Source organism: Canis lupus, chromosome 38, assembly GCF_048164855.1.
Source record: "Canis lupus baileyi chromosome 38, mCanLup2.hap1, whole genome shotgun sequence".
NCBI classification, from domain to species: domain Eukaryota; kingdom Metazoa; phylum Chordata; class Mammalia; order Carnivora; family Canidae; genus Canis; species Canis lupus.
The window spans coordinates 8,691,636-8,716,219 of NC_132875.1; the positions used below are offsets into that span (position 1 = coordinate 8,691,636).

The following is a 24,584-nucleotide window of genomic DNA, read 5'->3' on the forward strand; positions in this document are numbered from 1 at the left end:
TGTAAGTGAAGCAATAAAAGGAAATTGCCTATGGACAATAGTAACTATATGTTTTTAAACAAAGCAGAATCCTGAGTATTTAGAAACAGTTGTTACAAAATTTTATTCTAAAAAAAAATTTTATTCTACTGAATTAAAAGGCATAAATTCCTTTCATATGGTGTATGCATTTGAGTGGTAGATACTTCTCAAACTACTTGATAAAAATAATTGATATATTATTAAATATAATTATTATGTTTTATGTATCATGTCTTCATACACTGAGGAAAATTTTACGTAATGGGAAATTCAGGGTAACTAACTTCACAGAATACCATATGTTGATAAACTCAAATTCTAATTACTTACTATTAAAATAATTAAATACCTTTTGTAGACTGGTAGGATTTAGCTGAGTTTTGTCTATTATTTTCACAGCAACCTGAAAAAGAGAATCATTAAACTATATATTTGAGAAAACGTATTTTGACGGATTAAAAACTTGTAAAAAGTCTTCTTCATTCCTAACTAAATGTAATTTAGTTGTCTTTGGTGTTCACATAACTAGATGATAAAGTTGAGACAATCTGGCAGCCTTATGATGTATTATTCCATTGACCTAATGTATTATTCCATTGATGTATTTATTCCATTTAGCATATCTGATTCTTAGTCAATAAAACAACAGCTTTAGAATTTTTTCCACTTCTCTCCCCTTTAAAGTAAAAATCATTGGTATCTTAATCTTTTACTTATGATCTTAATAAGTCACAATTATCAGAGGGAAGAGACCTACAAGCTTTCAGTAGTTTAAATATCATGGGAATAAAATGATTAGAGAAATCAAACACCAGAGCTTGCTTATAGCAGCAGACTAACCAAATGGATTAAATCTAAGTCTCTGCCTAATAAAGCCTGTGTCTGAACAGTTCCTGGAGCCAGAATGGGCAGAGAGGACTAAAATTAACTGGTACAGAGCTAAAGAAAAACTTATTAAAAACAAATTCTAAGTGAGATCTTCATAATGTCTTAACTGGATCCAGGAAACATGAGGTAATATTAACTGTTTTTTAGTTTTTACTATACCAATTATTAAATATTAGTAATAATTATTAAATACACACATTTTTGCTATATACATACACATAATTTAAAACACATGGGATTTTAGAAACCCAATTCTCCTATTGCCTGAGAAAAACATCCGTTTTCAACCGTATGTATAATATGATCTCTAAACAGACAAAAGTCAGTGGGTGATTTTATACATATTTATACCTAATTTATCAGAAGCAGTAATTAATGAGAACTAACTCTGGCCCTGTGCTTGGGTTGGGGAACAAACAAAGTCAGAAATGTTTATAGAAACCATATAATGAAGATAGAAGCCTAAGGAAAGTTCATCTGTAGCACATCTGATTTATGAGAGATGCTACATGCAGGGATGAGTCTTTTCTAAATGTTCAAAGGCCAACTTTTTGTCCCATAATATAGCTCTGTCTACAGATGTTCCATTCACACATACCTCAGTGTTTACCATATTTCAAATGTCATTTATTCCCAGCACCAGCTACAGAAAAGATCTGTAACAAGACTCCAGAGAGGTCCAAGTAAATATTAAAAAGCATGAAAACTTACCTCTCTACCAGTTAGGACATGTCTTGCCAATTTCACTTTGGCAAAGTTTCCCTTCCCTATTGTTTTTTGTAAACGATAATTTCCAATGTGAGGCTGCTCGTCTGTTGCTGACGTAATGGAGTTTCTGCACCGGGGAATGTTCTGTCGGCTACTCGATTTGGTAGGCTGGATGTGCGGTTCAGTGTATCCATCCACAGACGTGTGCTATGAGAAAGGTTACAAGATTTCATTGTTAATGAAATTACATTTTAAAAAGGACAGTTAAAAAGACTACAAATGAAAAAACAAACAAAAAAGACTACAAATGACTTTCATTGATAAATCAACTTCAATGAAAATACATTGGGCTACATGATTTATTTTTTATTTTTATTTTTTTTTACTTATTCATTCATGAGAGACACACCGAGAGAGAGAGGCAGAGACACAGGCAGAGGGAGAAGCAGGCTTCATGCAGGGAGCCTGATGTGGGATTCGATCCTGGGTCTCTAGGATCAGGCCCTGGGCCGAAGGCAGGCGCTAAACCGTTGAGTCACCCACGCTGCCCGGGCTACATGATTTTTAAGTGAGAGGATTCTGTTTACAATTTCTACTTGACTTTCGCTCACTTTGCCGGGGGGGGGGGGAATATAACTATTTAAAATGAAATGTTCAGGGGCGCCTGGGTGGCTGTCACTTAAGCATCTGCCTTCAGGTAGTGACCCCGGGGTCCTGAGGTCCAGTCCTCCGTGGGGCTCCCTGCTTCTTTCTCCCTCTATCCTCTACTCCTCTCCACTGCTTGCAATCTCTCTCATGCTTGCTGTCTCTCTCTCAAAAAAATACAAGCTTTAAAAAAATGAAATTTTCTTCATAACTTTACAGAGAGAGTGAGCCTGTGTATGAGTAGGGGAGAGAAGGTGGGAGGGAAGAGGCAAAGGGGAGGGAGAGGGAGACAGAATCCCAAGCAGGCTACACGCCCAGCACAGAGCCCAGCACAGAGCCCGATGTGGGGCTCGATTTCATGACCCTGACGTCATGTCCTGAGGCAAAATCAAGAGTTGGATCAACTGAGCCACTCAGGAGCTCCTAGGTATATGCTTTTTTTTTTAAAGATTTTATTTATTTATTTAATATTTATTTATTAGTTTTAAAGATTTATTATTTATTCATTCATTTATTTTATTTATTTATTCTCATGTATCTCTGAGAGACACACAGAGAGAGGCAGAGACACGGGCAGAGGGAGAAGCAGGCTTCCTGTGGTGACCCTGATGCAGACTCAATCCTAAAACCCTGGGATCACACCCCAAGCCAAAGGCAGATGCTCAACCACTGGGCCACCCAGGTGTCCCTAGGTATGAGCTTTTGATTTAAAAAATAATAAAGAGATAGACAGAAGCCATACGGACCATGACTCCTCTAAGGGTGTATCACCCCTTTAAGCTGAGATGACAACACAGCGCAGGACTGCTTCACTAAAAGGGCAGACCGTCTTTAAAGCCAAGACAAACAAGTTCATAAATACAGTTCTGTTTCTCCAAACTGGCTCCATTACTTGTCACACTCACTCTTCCATTTGCTGGAATCCAGTGCAGTCAATCGACCACCCAGTTGCCTGTTTCAGGCATCCTAATGCGCCCCTGCCCAAGCCCCTCACTCAGTTCCCCAGGCCTAACCCAGAGCCTCAGCCCTGCCTGCCCGTGACCTGATGCCCGCTGCACTCCTCAGCGCTACTCTCCAGCAAAGGCCCCCCTGTGTCTCGCAGTCCCACACTAGCGACAACTATGATGAGTCCTGTTCAAGGGCAGGCTCAGCACCTGGAGTCCCACGACCAGACTGTTTCACCAGCTCCGATGCTCCTGCTCTTGGTTCAGTGTTGCCCTCATTCTGACACACAGACGTTTCTAGCAGTTTTTGTGAGGACATAGATTCACACGTAATAAACGTTAACATCTTTCTCCAACTAACTTCTTTAAAATAGCTGAAGATGGGTGGCACAAATTGACAAAAGAAAGGAGTGTTTTTTATTTGCGAGGTAAGTGATTTGGCCTTTGCTGTCCTGCCTACACAACTGTAAGCTTGTCTAAAAAATTTTGAGCAGAAAATTTCTTAAAGGCAGTATTAAGGATGACTCCATATACCAATCTCACGCAAAGCATGACTCAAAGTCATTTTCCCATTTGTTATTATTTAAGGATTTAAAAAAAAAAAACAGGAGAAAATCAAATTATGTATGTAAAAGACTCCATAAAACACAAGATCTCCACTTTCAGATTTTTTTCAACTCAGCACAAATTAAAGGGTTGTCTCTGTGTCTTACACACACCTGCAGCCTCAGGCCTCATCGTGAACTAGCGCCTCATTCGTGTATTCTCACAGCAAACTGCTTTCATGTATCTCATCACCCACTCCACTGTACTATCATTATACACTTACTTCTCTGTCTCTGCCACCCTACCACGAGCAATTTGAGGACAGGGATGTTTTCCTTTCATTTTTATATACTCACCACACTGCAGAGCGCCAGACACAGAGGAAAGGCTCAATAAATCAATAAGTCTCAAAGTGTTGTCCCTGAACCAGCACCATCAGCATCATCTGGAAACTTGTTAGAAATGCAAATTTTCTGGCCCTGTTCCAGGCCAGTAGGAAATTCTGGGGGTGGGCCCAGCAATCTGTGTTCTAACAAGTCCTCCGGGTGATTCTGATGCATGCTGAAGTCTGAAAACTGCTGCAATAAATAACATAAGAAGTAGGTAAATACAAAGTTATTCACTGCCTTTTGGAGACTTTTCTATTATCTGAGCACAAACAAGAGATGTTAATTATAATCAATTTCTAAGCATTAACAAGTTGCTATACTCTTTCCCATAAACAGTACTTCTCTATCTGAACTTGTTCTGCAGGGAATGTGGACCTGTCCATCCTTCAAGATTTAATTTTATCTCCTTCTCAAAGAAGATTCCTATGTCTTTCCACAAAGCAGAGGTGATTCCCTCTCTCTTCTGTTGCTATTTTTATGTCCAATACAAATTTCTACTACTAGAACTATCACACCATCTTCTAAGTATGTGTCCGTGGTCTGTTTTCACTGTTAGGCCAGAAGCTCCCATAAGCCCCATAACTTAATATAGTGTTTGGCACACCGAAGGCACCTAGTATATAAAAGCTAAATCGAAGGAACTGGGGGCCCTTGTACTCCTGATGGCCGAAGAGAAGAACTTCTGAGGAATGATTCCTTGCAGTGCAGATATTTGATGTGTAAAATACCCACCTCCCAATGCTAGTTGCAAGGCACATCCTGTCATTAAACTATGACAGCCTGCATTACTGGCCTCAAATTTCATGCCCTTCTGTTGCCATGTAACTCTCCAATGTCCTTCCGCTGAGAGTAGGGCTTAGTTTCCTGCTCTTTGGGGGTTCAGTCACATGATCTGATCTGGCCAAAAGAATGAGCTGGAAGTGACAGTATAGCTAGTCCCAAACTAGTCATCAAGAGACTCTGCTGTGTTTCAGATTGCTCTCTTAAGCTTCTGCCATCACCCTGAGAAGGCCTTGCCCAGGCTGACACAAGAAAGATAAGAAATACATGAAGTAGAGCCACTCGCAGCTGAGCCCAGATTAAATCAACTGGTTCCCCAGATGACCCACGGACTCATGAGAAATGATATACGCTTGTCAGTTTAAGCCACTGAGTGCTGGATGGTCTATTACACAGCAAGGCCAGCTGATACACACAGCTATCACTATTTTTATTTTTTTCTTTTTTTTATCAATATTTTTAAATCCAGAGATAAACATAAAGGAACAATAAACAATTAGGGGATTCTTATCAAACATGTTCAAATTCTAGTACTCTGCAACCATAAAAAAGAGGGGTTGCTAGATAATCAATTCCCTAATGAACTCTTTTTTTTTTTTTAAAGATTTATTTATTTATTTATGATAGACATAGAGAGAGAGAGAGAGGCAGAGACACAGGAGGAGGGAGAAGCAGGCTCCATGCCGGGTGGGACTCGATCCCGGGACTCCAGGATCACGCCCTGGGCCAAAGGCAGGTGCCAAACAGCTGAGCCACCCAGGGATCCCCCCCCCAATGAACTCTTGATCAAATAAGCTACATATGGGTAGACTCCTTAACTTTTTTGTATCCCCAGCAAGTACAGTAAAAAGAGGGGTCAGCAAACTTTTTTTTGTAAAAAGCTGCATAATAAATTATTTAGGCTTTGTAGACCATATACTGTCTCTGTTGCATATGCATTCCACCCCCCCCCCGAGCTTCTTAAAAATTTAAGAACCTTTCTTAGTTCAGGGTCATAACAAAAAAACACCAAAAGGCTGGATTTGGCCCCTTGGATAACACACGACCCCTAGTATAACATATATTTTGGGATGCAGGATTAAATTGTTTCTGGATGATCCTACTAACAGAATAGGAGATTCTAGGAAAAGCATGAGTATGGCTATGTCTGTACCTGGAGAGCAGAGGAGAGTATAGAGGGCTTATCTAAATATATTATTTTTTCTCATCCCACCACCTAAGTTGGAAAAGGTAGCATATTCTCCAAAATCCTTTTTAAAAATAAATCTCTTAACTTTCAACATTAAGCATGATCATTTTATGAGCCACCCAACTAATTCAGAATGCATTTGAGTCTTAAATTATAAGTTAAAATAGAATATATAGAAAATATTTTATATAATTTTTTTAAAGATTTTATTTATTCATGAGACACACAGAGAGAGACACAGAGACACAGGCAGAGGGAAAAGCAGGTTCCCTCTGGGGAGCCTGATGTGGGGCTTGATCCCAGGATCCCGGGATCACGACCTGAGCCAAAGGCAGACGCTCAACCACTGAGCCACTCAGGTGCCCCTCTTATGTAACTGATTATAAAACACCCATCCAAAAAGTACCTCCCTCAAAAGCCCATCTTTTCTTAGGATTGCCACAGCGCCACTCAGGAGCAAACTCTTTCCCTGAAGAAACTCTTTGAAGAATAATTTGGAATAACTGATCTTATTCCTTTCTATCAACAGCTTAACTCTCAAATAAAAAACCTGGCAAGGATATGAATTCAGCTCATGCTGGATTAAACAGTGAGTTTAAGAACTATCTCAGCCCCAGGGCTACTAGGTATAAGAAATTATGTTAGCTTGATTATAGAATATCTACAAGTTTTGGTCCCCTGAAACCACAAGTTTAGATCTTGGCATTTCCTTCTTCAAATTGTCCACTCAAGCTTGCCGGAAGTGTGCAGCATATTCAAAGTGATTAAAGGTCATAGTTTCATTAGCTCTTCAACCCTATGTCCCATGGATCCACATTCCAATTCTTCAATAATAGAAATTCTCGTGCCCTCAATATCAACTGAAATGACATGAATTTTTCTACTCACTAGCTATGCATTCTTTGGCAAGCTGTTTAACCTTTATGTGCCTGTTTCCTTATCAGACAAACTGCTAGAAATCATGTCTTTGGAGCAGGGAGGGGGAACCTTAAGGCAGCCACAATATATGCAAAGGAATGACAATGCAAATGGCAGCTCACTTTTCATTAGGAACAATGGAGGTCAGGTGACTGTACAAGATTTTTGACGTACTGAAAAAAAAAACCAAAACCAAACTGAAACCCCCAATTCTTTATCCAGTGAAAATATTCTTCAAGAAAGCAAGCAAAGACATTTTTAGATGAACAAGAGCTGAAAGAATTTGCTGCCAGAAGACATACAGTAAATGAAATGCTAAAGAAAGTTTTTCTGCCTAAAGGGAAATGACCATAGATGGTAACCTGAATCTACACAAAGGAACAAAGGAATAAGAGATCTGGAAATAAGGAAATATGAGGGTAAGTATAAACAAGTATGTATTTTTTTTAATCTCTTAATTTCTTTAAAAGACATATGACTGTTTAAAGAAAAAATTATAACACCATATTAATGGAGTTTGTAGCATAAGCAGACATGAGTATATGTGAAAATAGAAATACGAAGGTAAGGAGAATTAAAATACTCTACAAAACTTACATTTTATCTGAATAAGTACAATATTAACCCTATGGGGACTGAAATACTATACGAATGCATTCTTTAATCTCTAGAGCAACCACTGAATAAAATGCACTAAAAGAAAGGCAGAGACATAGGTAAGAAGTCAAAGAGGAATTGAAATGGAATACTAAAAAATACTGATTAACTCAAAAGTAGTCAAGAAGGGAAGAGAGGAACAACACAATGACAACAACAAACAGATGGGACAAAAACAAAAGAGCAAATTATAGACTTACCAAACAGATCAAGAATTATATTTAACATAAACTGATTATTTCAATTCAAAGAGATTATGAAGTGAACTTTTGAAAAAGGCCCAAATGTATGCTGTCCCCAAGGGATGCACTGCTAGTATGGATACACAGAAAGTAAAATTATGGGGGAAAAAAACACTGTATACGCAAACACCAAGCAAAAGAGAAGTAGGGATGCTGTAATAATGTCCGACAAATCAGACTTCAGCGTTGACAAGGAGTATTGTTAGCAACGAAGTAAAAAGACACACCACCTAATGATAAAAGAGCCAACTCATAAAAGGTAGACATAATAATCTGAAATATAATTATGCAGGTGCTTAATAACTGGAGTGTCAACAGGCAAAGTGATGGAACAAAGTACACAAATCCATGACCATGACTAGAGATTTTAACACCACTCTCTCAAAAGAACCACACACATACATGTCTTGAGGTGAATTTTCATTTTCAAGTGGCAAAATAGTGAATGGTTTCAGTGAAAATAGCAGCTTTATGAATGACAAAAACTTTTAAATAGGAGAAAAAGAATGCTTATTGAAAATGGAAGGCCTGTGGTTTCTCTTCCTGTGTTCCTACGGCAGCCAGGACATTTCTTTATACGCACTTTATATACCGTGGTTGCCTTTAAAAAAAAAAAACAAAACAAACTACTTCCTACTAAATCTGTGAGCATCTAAGTGGTAAAGCACTATATCTTTTATATTTCTTAATCAAACAGTGGTTACTGCATGGAATGGACCCACTTGGTGTATTATCTTTTATTGTAAATATCCCAGCTAAATTACAAATAGAAAAAAATCTATTTTATCTCACATATTAAAACCTATTTCAATGAGATGTCAATTGATTTGATGAGAGTCATTACTAAAACAAAATGCCTCCAAAACTTTGATAGCTACTGTCTAATGCATTGCATCAATGCAAAGGGCAGAGCTGCACAGTATGATGACCATGCCTGCCCTGAATAAGTAACTGCATAATTTTTCAAACTTCAATATTATAAGTGATGTTTTAGCTGATTATTTTTAGGAATGGGTATGATTTTTTATTACTTTTTAAGATTTATTTTTTATTTTTAAGATAAAAATGTCATTTTTTTGTGTCATGAGAGACACAAAAAGAGGCAGTGATATAGGCAGAGGGAGAAGCAGGCTCCCTGTGGGCAGCCTGATGCAGGACTCCATGCCAGGACCCCGGGATCAGGCCCTGAGCCAAAGGCAGACACTTAACCACTGAGCCACCCAGGCATCCCAAGATTTATTTATTTGAGAGACAGAGAACATGAGCTTGTGAGCAGGAAAGGGGGGTAGAGGAGTAGAGGGGGAGCGGGGGAGGGGAAGACACACACACACACACACACACACACACACACACACACACTCCCTGCTGAGTCAGGAGCCCAACTTGGGGATTGATTCCAAGACTCTGAGATCATGATCTGAGCTGAAACCAAGAGTCAGAGCCTTAACCAACTGAGCCACCCAGGTGCCCCCCAAAATAGGTATGATTTTTAAACCTTAAAAGGATGATACCAATGAAAAAAAGCGGCCAATACAGTTTATTAACAGAGGTCTAAGGAACCAAAAGACTATTTTTGCCAACACCACACAACATATTAAAGAATTATCATTATAGTCAATTAGGGATATGACCAGAAGGAAAAGTTAACTATATGAGAAAAACATTACACTTTATCACCAAATTTGAAAAACACGTAGTACTAAGTGATATGCCTAAAAACCAGAAACAAGGATAGTCCATCAAACATTCTTGCACTCAACATGACAGTAGTGCTAAATAGACCAGTAGACCAGCAATGCCTTTTTTTTTTTTTTAAGATTTTACTTATTTATTCACGAGAGGACAGAGATGCAGACACATAAGCAGAGGGAGAAGCAGACTCCCTGTGGGGTGCCTGATAAGGGACTCAATCCCAGAACCCCAGGATCATGCCTGAGGTGAAGGAAGACGCTAAACCACTGAGTCACCCAGGCGACCCCCAGCAATGCTTTTTAAGAAGAGGAAAGTATACAAAAGAAAGATTTATATGTGTCATCTTTCCACCTCTGCCATGAATATAAACACAGAAAATGCAATAAATCAATAAAGCATCTTTTGGAAGTAGTGCTTGAGTTTAACAAAGTTACAAGAGAGAGGAAACATCCTTGATAACTCCTGACTTTCTGCAGGAATCACCTGGTGTGTTGGAACTCCCCCTTTCACATTCAGCTTAGACATTACCTCCCAGGAAAAGTCCTCCAATCACATCAATCTCCCAGTCTCCAATCAGCTAAGCTAGGGTCAAAACTAAGCCCATTTCTGGTCTTTCTAGTTATTTCTAGCAGTGCACTGCCCCAAATTTTGAAATGAATTTTTATTAAAATGATATAGGCACATGGTCAAAAAAGTAAAGGAACCCTAAGAGGTTACTAAGAAAACATCAGTCCCCTGCACCACCCTCCAAACTCCAAGTTTGCCTCCTAGAGTCCTTCCTTTAGCTTTTCCTTCCAATTTTTGCTTCGATGTTTCTAAACATACTGCTTTCATTGCTACTTCTTGATTCATCGGTCACAGACATTCTCTCAGTTTCCTATTAACGGTCAATGAGGATTAAGATCTTTTAGCTCTCCTTCCCCTCCTGTCATCCTCCTAATGCAATATAATCAAATTTTCAGTTAAAAAGTATTGTGTTTACATGATTAGGATTTGTAAATATGAACTCACTGGGAGCCAAGTATTATATTACACCGCTTTCTATTAAATTTCTTTTTTGTCAGCTTCATGGCGATATAAATAATACACAATTCAATTCACCAAATGCAAGCACACAATAGTTGTGACAAACATGTAAAGTCACAAAACACAACAATTAACATGTAAAATAGGTGATCATGTGAGAAGTTCCTGTGCCCAGCCTGCCCTGTCAATGTCCTCCTCTCAGTGATCTGCTTTTTGATATTATACTTTTGTCTTTTCTAGACTATTAGGGAAATAGGTCATGCCGCACAGTTTAACCCTTCAAGTTCATTGTTAACTACTGACATATTTGGAGTGTTTCTAAATTTTGTTTGTGTTTGAAGTTTAATTTAATTTTTCCTATATTCATCAGATTTTCTTTGTTCCTTTATTTTCTCCTGTGTCTATTCCACTGGTGGTTCTGTAAAAAGTGTTAGGGGTAAAAGTCAAGGTGCAGTGGGCTGAGGGGCCGCCCAATGGGGAATGATACGGAGGTAGTGAGGGCAGATAACGCCCCTGACAAGGTTGACCTTGAAGACAGGGCAACAGTGTGACAGCTGGGGAAGAAAGAGGGTGCGCTCCAGGGAGGTTCTTGTTTATCCGCTTGTTTAAAGATGAGAAGAGACTGGAGCATGTTTCAATCCCAAGGGAAGGATCCAGCAGAGAGAGAGAAGCTGATGAGGCAGGAAAGTGGAAAGATTCAGAGCACATGGAGGGACTGCCCTTAAGCAGGAAGAAAGACACTTCTTCCCTGTAACAAGCAGGAAGGAAGAGAAACCAAATCTAGATGTAGAAACGCTCAAACACTGGATGGTAGGAAGTTGAGGGAGTTCCAGTCTGACGGCTTACTTTCTCTCTGTGCTTGGAGGTAAAGTCATCTGCTAGGAGTGAAGAGAGGCCACACAGGTTTACAGAGAGTAACAAAGATCTGAAACAGTCTCTGTAGAAAGAGGAAAAACGAGTCACCCAAAGAAGCCTAGAGCGGCTGCTGCTGGACAGTACTGACAGTTGAGATGAGAATGGTACCCACAAATTCATCATGGCTCTCATCTGCATCTGAGTCTTTTTTAAAAAAATTTATTTATTTATTTATTTGTTTGTTTGTTTATTTATTTATTTATTTATTTATTTGAGAGAGACAGAGACAGAGAGAACATGAACACAAGCAGGGGGAGTGGCAGGCAGAGGGAGAAGCAGGACCCTGGGGGACCATGACCTGAGCTGAAGGCAGACGCTTAACTGACTGGCCACCCTGGCGCCCTGCACTGAGTCATTTTCTCCAACAATACCAAAATGTCCACAGACTGGTTACTGAGGAGGCAGACATATGAGTTCATCCTGGTCTGGAGTTTGACAGACACGTATCAACAGAGAGAAAGCAGCAATGTGAGTTCAGTTATTGGTGAGTTACAGAAGTGATGGCCCATAAAATCTAAGCTGGATAGTGAAGGGGAAGACAAAAAAAAGAGTTGATGGATAGGGAGAGGTAGAGGCCAATATACTGAAAGGCTAGATGAGATCAGAAAATGATTAAGGGAAGGCCACCAAGAAGAAAGCCGCTCGATGGCCAGGTACTTGCAGTCAGAAGTATGGGGGGCTGGATTAGTGATACTGGAAGGACAGCTGCCAGGTGCAACTAGCATAGGATGTTTTATTAAAAAAGCACCAAGAATTGTTCTGCCTTTTTCCCCAAATATGTTCTTACATGTGCCTGTTCTATTTTTTTAATGTTTTAAAGGAGTGTGCACTGAGCTTCAAAACCACACTAGAATGATCTATGATTTTCATTGGTTACGTTATTCAATTAAAGCTTCTTACACCCCTGTATTTCTTTTTTTTTTGAACCCCTGTATTTCTTTCTCAGATTTGCTTTTATCTAGTTTGCAAATTTTTCAGGTAGGTGTGCATATGATGGACTTTCTGAATCACTGCAGCTCACACTTCTTTAAGTTCACATATAAAACAGCTGTATATAGAATAGGTACAAAGGAACATTTCCCCACTTCTTTCTAGACTTGTTCTAGAAGGCTATGAATCATGATTTACTGATAAGCAGAAAATCATTATAACTAAATTGCGATCCATGGATGACAAAACAATAAAAGAGAGAGGAAACTGTACCGAATTTCCAAGTGACAAAATTTTACCAAGATTTAGCTAAGGAATAGACAGATACAAAGGAGAATTAGTGATACGTCAATGCCAATGTCAATCTCTCATGTCAATAAGGAAATAGTGGTATTTTAACAGCAGAAACAAGTTGGATCTCTAGGAGTGATGCATCACTCCCTACACCAAAATAAATCTTTAAATGATTAAGGATATAAATGAAAAAACAAAAAACACAAAGAAGCCACAAAAGTAAGCACTAGAGAAAAATAAATGATAAGCTAGCAGCTATTTTTATAGTCGGGGAAATGCTTTCTTTCCTGAGAATGACACACAACAGAAGCTATAAAATTTTTTTTTGTTGGGATCCCTGGGTGGCGCAGCGGTTTGGCGCCTGCCTTTGGCCCAGGGCACGATCCTGGAGACCCGGGATCGAATCCCACGTCGGTCTCCCGGTGCATGGAGCCTGCTTCTCCCTCTGCCTCTCTCTCTCTCTCTCTCTCTCTCTCTATCATAAATAAATAAAAATTTAAAAAAAGTTTTTTTTTGTTAAATTTGATGCCATAAACTTAAAGAACAATGCACTGGACTCTTTTAAAAACTCTCCTTAAACCAACTAAAGAGATAAATAGATGGAGTAAAAAAAAATATTTGTAACGTGGCAGATAAATGGTTAATTTTTAAATACTAAAACCTTTGACAAACCAGCAAAAAAATATTCATGAGAAAATGAAGCAAAGAATAGATATCAGTAGTCCACATAAAAGGAATATGCATGACTTTTAAACATATGAAAGCATAGTCCATCATAAGTTAAACATAAATTAAAAGTACAATGAAATACTAATTTTCATTTATCAGATTAGCAAAGATTAGAGTTTGACACCACTGGTTAGTATATTGTAGTACAAGTACACACACTCATATATCATAGATCAAAGTGAAAACTAACACAAATTCTACGTTAAAGGAGTTTGGCAACATCTATTATTAAAGAAATTCCTATAATCATTGGGCTAGAAATTTACTTCTGGCAATTTACAGAGTCACAAATGAGCTTAAAAAATAAATGCATACAAAGATATTTACTGCAGCACTTTATGTAATAGCAAAAGACAGAAAGCATAAATGTCCATCAGTAGAGGACTATGTATATATGGTATGCTCTTTGTCATTGTGCATATGCTTATGTGTGGAAGCATCACAGATTTCAGTAAGCATGAGCATAGAATATGTCCAGAAGATTACCTAAGAGACACAACATAAGTAGTTCTGTCTAGGGAGGGAACTAGGGGACTGGGAAATGTGGAAATCAGAGTAAAGGGAACAATGTCTTTTCCTAATGTAACTTTTTAATATTTGGAGTATTGTTCTATATGCACATATGTTAAACATTCAGCATAATGAAACAAGCATTTAAGACATTTTACCTAAGAGAATAGGTGAAGGGTAGTGGGAAGCAGCATTTACTGAATGTCCACTATGCACTATAAATTGTTAGGCTGGTTGAATAACTTCCCCAAAATTCAATCTAATAATTAGTTGCATTATTGGGATTCACCCTCAGGTGTTTATTACTATAAACATAGAGACATTTTTAAGAATTCATATCTGAAGTACAGCTTCGAGGACAAATAGAATGACAGCGTAACTCCTTCTGTAGAACTCACCACAATAAAGTTGAAAAGAAACAAGTTATAGGGGACGCCTGGGTGGCTCAGCAGTTGAGTGTCTGCCTTCAGCTCAGGGCGTGATCCTGGGATCCCAGGATCGAGTCCCACATCGGCTCCATGGGTGGAGCTTGCTTCTCCCTCTGCTTATGTCTGCCTCTCTGTGTGTCTTTCATGAATAAATAAATAAAATCTTTTTTTTAAAAAGAAACAAACTTTAGTATTTATTAATGTAGCCACACCCCATTCTTCAAACTCCAACTTAAATTAAATGATAACTGGCCAGTTTCAGAGGGGTCTTATTAATAGACCCTAAGTAGGAAGGATGATGACCAGATGCCTAGGCAGACCACAGGAGAAATGGCAAGAAGACTAATATTTGGTGCCTGAAAAAAGAATCACATGGTAAGATTACCTTAACTTTTTCCAACTCAACTTCCTAACTAGTAAAAAGCATGATAAATCTGCTCATTCCTAAAAGACCAAAATCCAAGGAGCATCCCCCTATGGGCTAGATGTAACTCCCAAATCCTTAATACTCAGTAAAACTGTTCTAAGAAAAATACACCCTACCTGAGGTCACCTGTTCCCTCCTGCCCCGCTGCATCACAATCTCATCCCCTAACCACTCACCACCTCCCTCAAGCTGCTGAAGACCTGAAAAGGGACTGTGAACCTACGAACACTTACACCTAGCTATCAATTCAAGCTCTGTTTCCGAGAAATGGAAAGGTGAATCAAGGGGAACCCACCCACACTATTCTTGAGCAAATAGAAAGTCTAGATCAAACTCCCCATTCCAAGGATGAACTATAAATACAAGGTTGCAACACTGTAGCTCTGCTTAGACCCCGGAGAGTAGAGGAAGGGAGGACCCCTCTAGGAGCTGAGCACTTACAGAGAACGTGTCCTCCTCACCTGCTCATCATTTACAGGGCAGATTCTGCTCGTGCCAGAGGGCCATGGTTGGTCAGTCTTGCCAATAGCCAAAAGCAAGATGCCAAGAGGATGAGATCAAAGTTCTGAAGACGGATCTTCAGGACACGGACAAGGAGAAATCCCACTGGTCTCTTTCTCTGTGACATGGGCATTTGCCTCCTGCCACTCCCAGTTGCGCTTTGTTGCTCAAATACCCCTCTGCAGTAAGACCCCAGACCAGGGGCTCACCAAACCTCACTGCCCAGAGCAAACACAAGCACTCTTTCCTCTTTCAGGGTCTCCTTCTATTCTCTAGAACCCTGAGGACAGTGCCAACAAGCCGAGATTGTGGGTCGTTCACCACAAGTATTAAAGTTGTATTCTCCAGATATTACCAACGGGGCTCTGGTGGCTCCCCAAATGACCTCACTGTTGTGGCATCAACTGCAACCAGTTGTTGGCTGATCAAAGCCATTCACAGCCTCTAGGTGATGGTCACTGCTAAGAAAACTGATCATCTACCCTATGGGTTAAAGGAGCAAGAAATGGAAGACTATCTGATGAGATTAAAATGTCGTAATCTGCCCCGTGAATTATACTCATTTTTTACATCTACTATTCCATTCCTGATGCAAGAGCTGTTGCAAACAATATCTTATCGATCTATGAAAGCCGAATAGTACACACTTGGGATTTTATATCCTTTTGCACAAAATAGCTAGCTTTGTACTGACCTAAATTATAATATAAGCAGAATTATCCTCTTTCCAAAACAAACAAAAAAGCCAAAACAAAACAAAACACACCACCCCACAACCTTGTAAGGAAGACAAAGAGAATTAAAGAGGAAAAGTATTTTGAAAATTTCTCCTTTGGCATTTGAATAAACTGTCTTGTAGATGAAAAAAATAGTATTATCTCAGGAATAAAAAGACGACACTATGGTTCCACATTACACTGTTAAGTTTAACAAATACTGATCGATAACCTGTCAATTGATAAATATTAATTGCTGAAGGGATAAACATAATTATAAGAAATGGCCCTATATATTCAAGGTTAGTAGGAAAAACTAATACAGCTTTGCTATGACACGGCAATCACTAAGATAGGTATACTATACAGGGTGCTACCTTTCCATCAGCTAGAGTTGTTTCCCAACATAAATGGTTCTTCTCGGGCCACCCGAGCTGTAATTAGTAAATCTTCTTTTACCCACCTTGTACCATATGGGACCTATTTAGAGAATATATGTAGGAAACAATTTGCATATACATCTGGACTTTCACCTTTCCAACAATTATCACTATAACTAAATAATTAGTTGTATGTCCCCCGAGGGTAGAGAAAGTGCTGATTTATCTTATCCCAAGCAAACCACTTTGTATGGGAACCTGGCCTACAACCGGCGCTTGTGTAGAAGGAATGAGCGAACATCCAAAAATATATAGGCCTACGTCTGGGCTCCCTTGATCTGGTCACTGACACTCTTCCAACTACACACAATCTTTAGTTAAATATAGTTTCACTCTGAGCTACAAAAAAAACTTCTGGACAAAAAAAAAAAAAAAAAAAAATCAAGAAACAAAAAAATTCTAAAGTATTTGTATTAAATGAAGACCATAGAGAATAGAGAGAAATTAAATCCCAAGGTAATTTAAAAGCCATTTAATGCCATGGTTTCTGCTCTGTCCCTCCTCAAGCTAATGTTTTTTTAATTAATAAGCACATAATCTATTTTACTTGGTAGTCCTTCTCTTTTCTGCTGCTGTGCTCTAAAAGAAGTGCTGATGGACAATGAAATGGCCAAAAAGATCACACAATGAAGGAGAGCACTCAGTCTACCTAAATAGGATTATCAGTGTTGCTTTTTTTTTTTTTTTTTAAGATTATTTTTAAGTAATCCCACACCCAATGTGGGGCTTGAACTCACAACCCCCAGGCCACGAGTCACATGCTCCACTGGAGCCAGCCAGGCACCCAGGATTATCAGGTTTTTTTTTAAAGCAAAAAATATCTGGGTTCAAATAAAACATTCCCAGTGAAAGCATGACTTGCTTATTCCTTTCTACAGCCTTCAGCATGGTGATTAAGAGAAATGGTTCTAGAGTCAGGCTACCTGGCTTGAATCCTGGCTCTGCAACTTAATGGCTGTGCAACCTTGGGCAGATTGTTGAACTTGGGTATTCTTGGGTCACCACACATGGAAAAAGATGTGATGACAATACCTTCTTTAAAGAGATAGTTCAACTGTCACCCAACCACACAGGGGGCATTCTCTGAGCACCATTTCTAAAAGAGCTTCTTTTGGGTTTCTCTCCACACTTTAACTCTACTTTCTTCATATGGTTTTACTATCTAAAATTATGTTATTTTTTAAAAATAGTACCGTTTTCATAGGACTTCCCCTGTAACGGCAGAAATGTGTCTGACTCACTGACCTCTACATCCCATGTGCCTAACTAGAAGCAATACCCAGAATAACCAAGGAGGAACTCAATACATATTTGTGGAGTACGTGGATGAATAATACACAACATTGTGAGGTACTCTGTAAGCATTCAGTAAATGTAAGCTGTTACTACTCAGGTAATTAATTCGGGTAAATAATTCAGGCTTTTATGTCATCTCTTTTAAGTAATTTTCCTCATTGTATTTACAAGTTTTTTTTTTTAAAGGATTTTATGTATTTATTCATGAGAGACACAGAGAGAGAGGCAGAGACATAGGCAGAGGGAGACGCAGGCTTCCGGTGGGGAGCCCAATGTGGGACCCAATCCCAGGACCCCGGGATTACACGCTGAGCCAAAGGGAGATGCTCAACCACTGAGCCACCCAGGTGCCCCATGTTTGCAGGTCTTATTTACTACTCAGCAAAATCAAAAAGTGCAACACTGCTTGAAAGGAAAGGATTTTTCCTTCCACTGTTAGTTGTCATTTGGAGAAATTATTTAAGTTCATCTCAGACATTTAGTGAGCATCACACTATGAACCACATTCTGCAGGCAGAGTATTGAACGACTGTCCAAATTAACCAAGACATACGTACATTGGCCTCATGTCTGCCTCTGGCCAAGCTACCTACTGAAACGCAGTGGAAGGAGGGATATGGATCCATACAGAATGTAACTGGATTAGGGGAGGTGGGAGTTTAGAAAGGATCCTGACCATCTGATGGAAATCCTCACATGGCTCTATCATGTGGCCCTTCAAATTCCTTCACTCATTATGTCTAAAATTCTACCTTAGCTGTTGTTTTTGTTGATAACAGTCTCACCAAAAGGCACAGGCCTAAGTCCTCCGAAGCCAGGTGTTTCTGAAATGTACCCACATGGTGGAGTTTTGCACAGGTCCTGGGCAAACTCAGGAAAATCTATTTGGGTGTGTACATAAATGCCTGTGAGTGTAAGACTGACAAACATTCTTTCAAAGAACCAACCGTTATTTTGAGGTCATGTCCTTGTATTCATTTGGTGTTGAGCTGTCCTTTTCTTTAAGTAATTATGCTGATGGCTCATGGTGAGTTTTCCCCACTTACTCAACAAAAAGGTTGGCAATCTCATTCCATTTCCAAAAGGTTTTTCATTTATTTATTTATACAAATTTTATCAGAGAATTCTGAAATCTAGAACATCCACATGTAAACAGAACATAATTAAAGCTGCCTGGCCAGGGACACCTGGGTGGCTCAGTGGTTGAGCATCTGCCTTTGGCTCAGGTGATGATCCCAGGGTCCTGGGATCTAGTCCTGCATTGGGCTCCCCATAAGGAGCCTGCTTCTCCCTCTGCCTGTGTCTCTGCCTCTCTCTCTCTCACAAATAAATAAAATATTTTAAAAAAAAACAAACAAAAACAGCTACTTGGTCAAACTCCAAATGCAGAGTACTCGTTTATCCATTAATACACTGTCTCTTCCTCTTTACCCACGCCTGATTTTCATTAACCACTTGTCTGTAACTTGTCTATACTATTCCAGCAGATCTTAATTATAACTCAGACAATATTAAGAAAAATTTTCTGACCACATGTTTAAGAATAGTATGGACCTTTCCAGAAAAAAAAATTTTTTTTAGATTTACTTATACATGAGAGACATACAAAGAGAGGCAGAGATAGGCAGAGGGAGAAGCAGGCATCCCCTTCCCTGGGGAAGCCTGATGTGGGACTCGATCCCAGGACCCCAGGATCATGCCCTGAGCTGAAGGCAGATGCTCAACCACTGAGCCACCCAGGTGTCCCCCAGAAAATATTTAAATCTTGTCATGTGCTGAAATAAATACTATAATCAATCCATGCTCCTTTGTTCTTTGTGACTTTTTTACTTTTCAAGTATCCTTTCTAAGTAGAAATGGGCTCAGAACATTTAGCCCATTTATTTGACACAGTTAACTCTTGTCCCCAAGTCCCCAATATCTTGCACTGGAATATTCAGAGCTTCTTCAACCTTAAAACCTCTGATCCACTAGCCCTCCCCAAGCTCACTACTACTCACTCCTGCCACGTCCTCTCTGACCTCCTTAGGCAGGGGGTGCGCCAGGATCCTTTACTACAACCACTGCCTTGCAAGCATCCTCAACTGCCCTGCTTTCCACTCCCTCTTTCCTATGTGCTTGGCAAGCCCTCATGGCCGTGAAAGCCCTCCGTGCTCCTGCTCTACACCTGCACCTGCACAGCCCTCTGTCAGAGACACACACAAGTGGCCACTTGATTTCACTTACGTTTTTGGCCTCCAATCCCAAACGAGGACTCAATCTTTTGACAATCCTCTATACTCTGAGTACACTCACCTTACCCTTCTCTAAAACTTCATTTCATGCTTTCTCCTTCTTCTCCCATCCCCACTTGCCAAATGGTGTTCTGTTTAATAATAGTTCATTAATAATACAGAAACAACTGCAGAGATGCTTATGGTTCCATCCACATCAAAACTCCAGTCCTTCCATAACCTTCATGAAATGGCCCTGCTGTTAGCAAAGACCAAAACTGCCTCCTATGCTCTGGCTTCCATTCACATACAGGACGTCTGAACCACCCAGGCGAACCGTTTCTCATTTTAAAAGAGAAAATTCTCCCAGGACCATAGGTTCCTCACTTCCAACTACGATTCTATTTCTTTGCTTCCCTACACATCAAAAGTTCTTAAAAGAAGGTTTTAGGGGCACCTGGGTGGCTCAGTGGTTGAGCTCCTGCCTTTGACTTGGGTAGGAATTTCAGGGTCCTGGGATGGAGTTCTGCATCAGGCTCCCTGTGGGAAGCTTGCTTCTTTCTCCCTCTGCCTATGTCTCTGCCTCTCTCTGTGTCTCTCATGAATAAATAATTTTTTTAAAAAAGGTTTTGCATATGTAAGTTGCTGCCACCACTTCTCAATCTTTGCTTCAACCCACTCCAACCAGGCTTGTTTCCTTTGTTTCCCTGGGACCAGACTTGTCAGGGTTACCAGTTATGTCTTGTCAGAAAATCCAAGTTGCCTGTGACACAGTTGACCCTTTTCTTTATTCTTGTGGCTTCTGCAACACAACACTCTCCAGATTTTCCTCCCAAGCTACTCCCAGTGCCCTTTGTTCCTCTTCTCTAACGCAAAATGTTGGCACCCACCAGCGCCCTGTCCTCAACACCCCTTTCTAGCTTATTCATTTCAAAGAACTAGTTTTTGGTATTACCGATTTCTCTTAGTTTCCTTTTTTTTCTATCTCATTAATGTCTGCTCTAATTTTCATTATGTCTCTCCTTCTATTTTCCTTATGTTTAACCTGTTCTTTAAGTTGCAAAACTGACCTGAACCTATTTAGTTTTCTTTCTAAAACTTGCTAATTAATTCTTAGCTCCTTATTTTCTAAAACATGCAATCAGGGTTATAAATTTTCATCGTAATTGTACTTAAGCTGAAATAGTCTATGTTCAGAGAGGGGAGTATATTCTGTCTGGAGCACTCAATTCTATAGGAGTCTACTGAATAAAACCTACTACATCTGTTCAATTTTTGTTCTAATTTTTTATCATTACAGATGTTTTTTAAAAACCATCTATTTATCAATTTTTTAACATAGCAGTTTTGGGGGGCTTTGTGTATTTGAGGGCCATGTGGTTATATACTTACAGATTACTGAATATAGCTCATTAACATTATCTTTGATGATTTAGGGTACTTAGCTTCTTTATGTCTAACAATGTTCTTCATCTTAATGCTCTGATATTAACATTAGTATAACAAATTTTTATCATCTTTTTCTTCCTTTCATTGTCAAACAGCTTTACTAACTTTTAAATAGTTGTAGTGAGGTTTTATTAGTCTTATCAAGTTATTAGTTATCAAGCTGAGAAACCCTTTCTTTTAAACAGGAGATTTTAATCCTCTTATATTTATTTTGTGATTATTTTATCTAACTTTTGTTTCCCTTTCTTTTCTTCTGTATTTAATTTACTTCAATTTCCCTCCTTGCTCTAAGCTGGCATATATTCTATTTCTTTTAAATTTTAAAATGCATAATATGCTTTAAATTTTAAAAATAATCCACTTCCCATCCTCCTCTCCAGCAGCCCAAGACAAGACCTGGGAAGTTTCAGCACCAATGTTTCTCCTGCCATTTTCCATGTTACTCATATCTATCATTTCTGTTCTCTTTTCTCCCAAGATCCTAAATATAAGCAATTGCTCTTTGTTAGTTCTACAGTCAGTGTTTATATTTATCAACTTGGAATGTCTTTGCTTGTTCTAATCTCTTACATCCAACTTCTATTTCCTTCTTCCTGAACTACATTTTTTAGCAGTTTAAGAGTATATAGATAGAAAACTCTTGGCCTTTTTTGTCTGAAAAAATCTTTTTTCGTTGTTACTCTTAAAGGATTGTTTAGTTAAGAAGAGGATTTGAGGTTGATATTCTTTTTTGCCAAATATGATAGATGTTATATATTTAACATATATTTAATATATTTCTTATTGCTGATGAGAACTATACTGTTCATCTAACCATTGTTACTTTGGAAATCATGTTTTCTTTTTGACTGCTATTCAGATTTTCTTTCTATTTTGAGTTTGCGATTCCAATGGATTTCTTTTTATTTATTCTGTTAGATATTCAGTGTATATCAATCTGAAGACATATATCTCTTTAATTCTGGATAATTTTCAGCTATCACCTTTTCAAAGATTGCCTCTCAAAGATTTCCTTTCTAATCTCTTTCTGGAATGCCTATTAAATGTAAGTTGTACTTTTTCATTCTATTCTCCATGTTTCTTAATTGGTCTTTAGTATTCTCCATGTCTATTTCTCTATGATTCATTCTAAGTCATTTCCTCAGATCTACATTCCAGTCCATGAAGTCCGTCTTAGGTATAATCTGCTGCTTAGCCATTCTACTGAGTTTTCAATTTTAATGACTATGTATTTCATTTCTAGAATTTCTACATAGCTCTCTAAATAGCTTATTTTTTGTATTTGTTCATGATTTTTATTCCTGCCTTAAAAATTATATTAAACCTATATTCAGATTGTTCCATTATTTTCACTTCTTAAAGTGTTAGTTCTCTGTTTTGTTGGGTCTTTTCTTTTCTTTTCTTTCTTCTTTCTTTCTTCTTTCTTTTCTTTCTTCTTTCTTTCCTTTCCTTTCTTTCCTTTTCTTTCTTTCTCTCTCTTTCTCTTTCTTTCTTTTTTTTTGTATTCATTAACTCTCCGAAAAGATGGTTTATTCCTCATGTCATCCATAAAAATTTTTGTGTGTATGACACTCCTATGAGCTACAGATTTTGAAAGCAGTTCTGCTAAAGCACTTTTTCATTGGTTTCTACCAGAAGTCTACCAAAGATATGGAGCTATTTTTATGTAAATTTCTCAGTCTGAGGTTTCTAATCCACACACAGCACAGAGTTGTTTTAGTTCTTTAGAGTAACCTTTTCCTCCTTAAAACTTCAGGCGTCACGTAGATGGCAGCTCTCTCAACCAGGAATAACATTTCTTCCTAGTTCTCTTTGCATGGAGATACAGCTATCTAGGTAGGCTTTGAGCTTCATCTAGGAGGCTCATTTCCGGTCCCTTTGTACAGGTGGTGTTGATGCCACATTTCTAGTTTTCATGAGGATTCTGGTACCTTATTTCACAATGCTTACAATGGATCCAAAACCCTGAGGACTGTCATGCTGTTGGCTTATACTCACCATTCTGGATTCGATTTCTCTTCCTTTTTGCCTCCGCTCAGTTAAATAGTTAATAAGCTTTCAAAAAATTGTATTTAAGCCAATACATATGTTTGAAGCAAGAAGGGAGGAAACATGTCAATGCAGTGCACCGCAGTATAGGTATTCTCCTTTTTTTTAGCTACACATTTTCTCTAAGTGAATTTACTCAGTCATGTGACTTTCAGTATTATCTGTATCCTGAAACTCCAAATCTTTTATCTCCAACTGTGACCTTTCCTTGAATTTTAGACATATTCTCTGATAAAAAAAAATACCCAAAATATATTTTTATAAACTCCTACACACCAAGAGCAAAAAGACAGCCAACCCAAACTTAAAAACAGGCAAAAGACATGTACATATACATCAGAAAAGAATATATACAAATCGCATCATAAATAAGCATAATAAAAACTGCACATCATTAGTCAGTAGGGAAAAGTAAATCACAAATCACAATGAGCTACCACTATATACCCACTGGAATGCCTAAAATAAAAAAGACTGACAACACCAAACGTTGGTGAAAAACAGAACTCTCATATATTGCTGGTGGGAGTATGAAATTTTATAGCTGCTTTGGAAAATATTTTTTTAGTTTCCTAAAAAGTTAAAAATATGCCTCTGCTGTGACCCAACAATTCCACTCCTACATGTTTCCCTGAAACAAATAAAAATCTAAGTCCAATAAGACTTGTACAAGAATGTTCATAATAACTTAATCCCTAGCAACCCCAAACTGGAAACAAGCCAAATGTTCATCAACAAGAAGGTGGATGAACAAATTTTGGTATATCCATAAAAAAAGAATACTACTCTGCAACAAAAAGTAATAATTTATCAATATATATGACATGGATGAATTTGACAGACAAGATAAAGAAGTAAGAACAATGCACTACTTGATTCACTTAAATGAAGTTCTGGAACAGGCTAATCTGTAGTAATAGAAACTAGCAGTGTTGAGTGTTTAGAGGAGTGTGCGGATGAGAAAAAGGCAGAAGCAAACTTTCTGGGATAATAATGTAAATGTTCCTTATCTCTACTGGGGGTGATATGTACTTTAATCAAA

At 38.5% G+C, this 24,584-nt stretch overlaps 1 protein-coding gene across 5 annotated transcripts in view; it reads right to left on the reverse strand.

Moving 5' to 3' along the window:
- The window catches only part of MARK1 (microtubule affinity regulating kinase 1), a 116,190-nt gene that overhangs the window by 66,730 nt on the left and 24,876 nt on the right, over window positions 1-24,584 (reverse strand). For all 5 annotated transcript variants that reach the window (XM_072814906.1, XM_072814904.1, XM_072814905.1 and 2 more), the window contains exons 2-3: window positions 1,621-1,824; window positions 371-424 (exon numbers count right to left, since the gene is read on the reverse strand). In XM_072814906.1, the coding sequence (XP_072671007.1) occupies window positions 371-424; window positions 1,621-1,824 (258 nt within the window). The remainder of the gene's footprint in view (window positions 1-370; window positions 425-1,620; window positions 1,825-24,584) is intronic.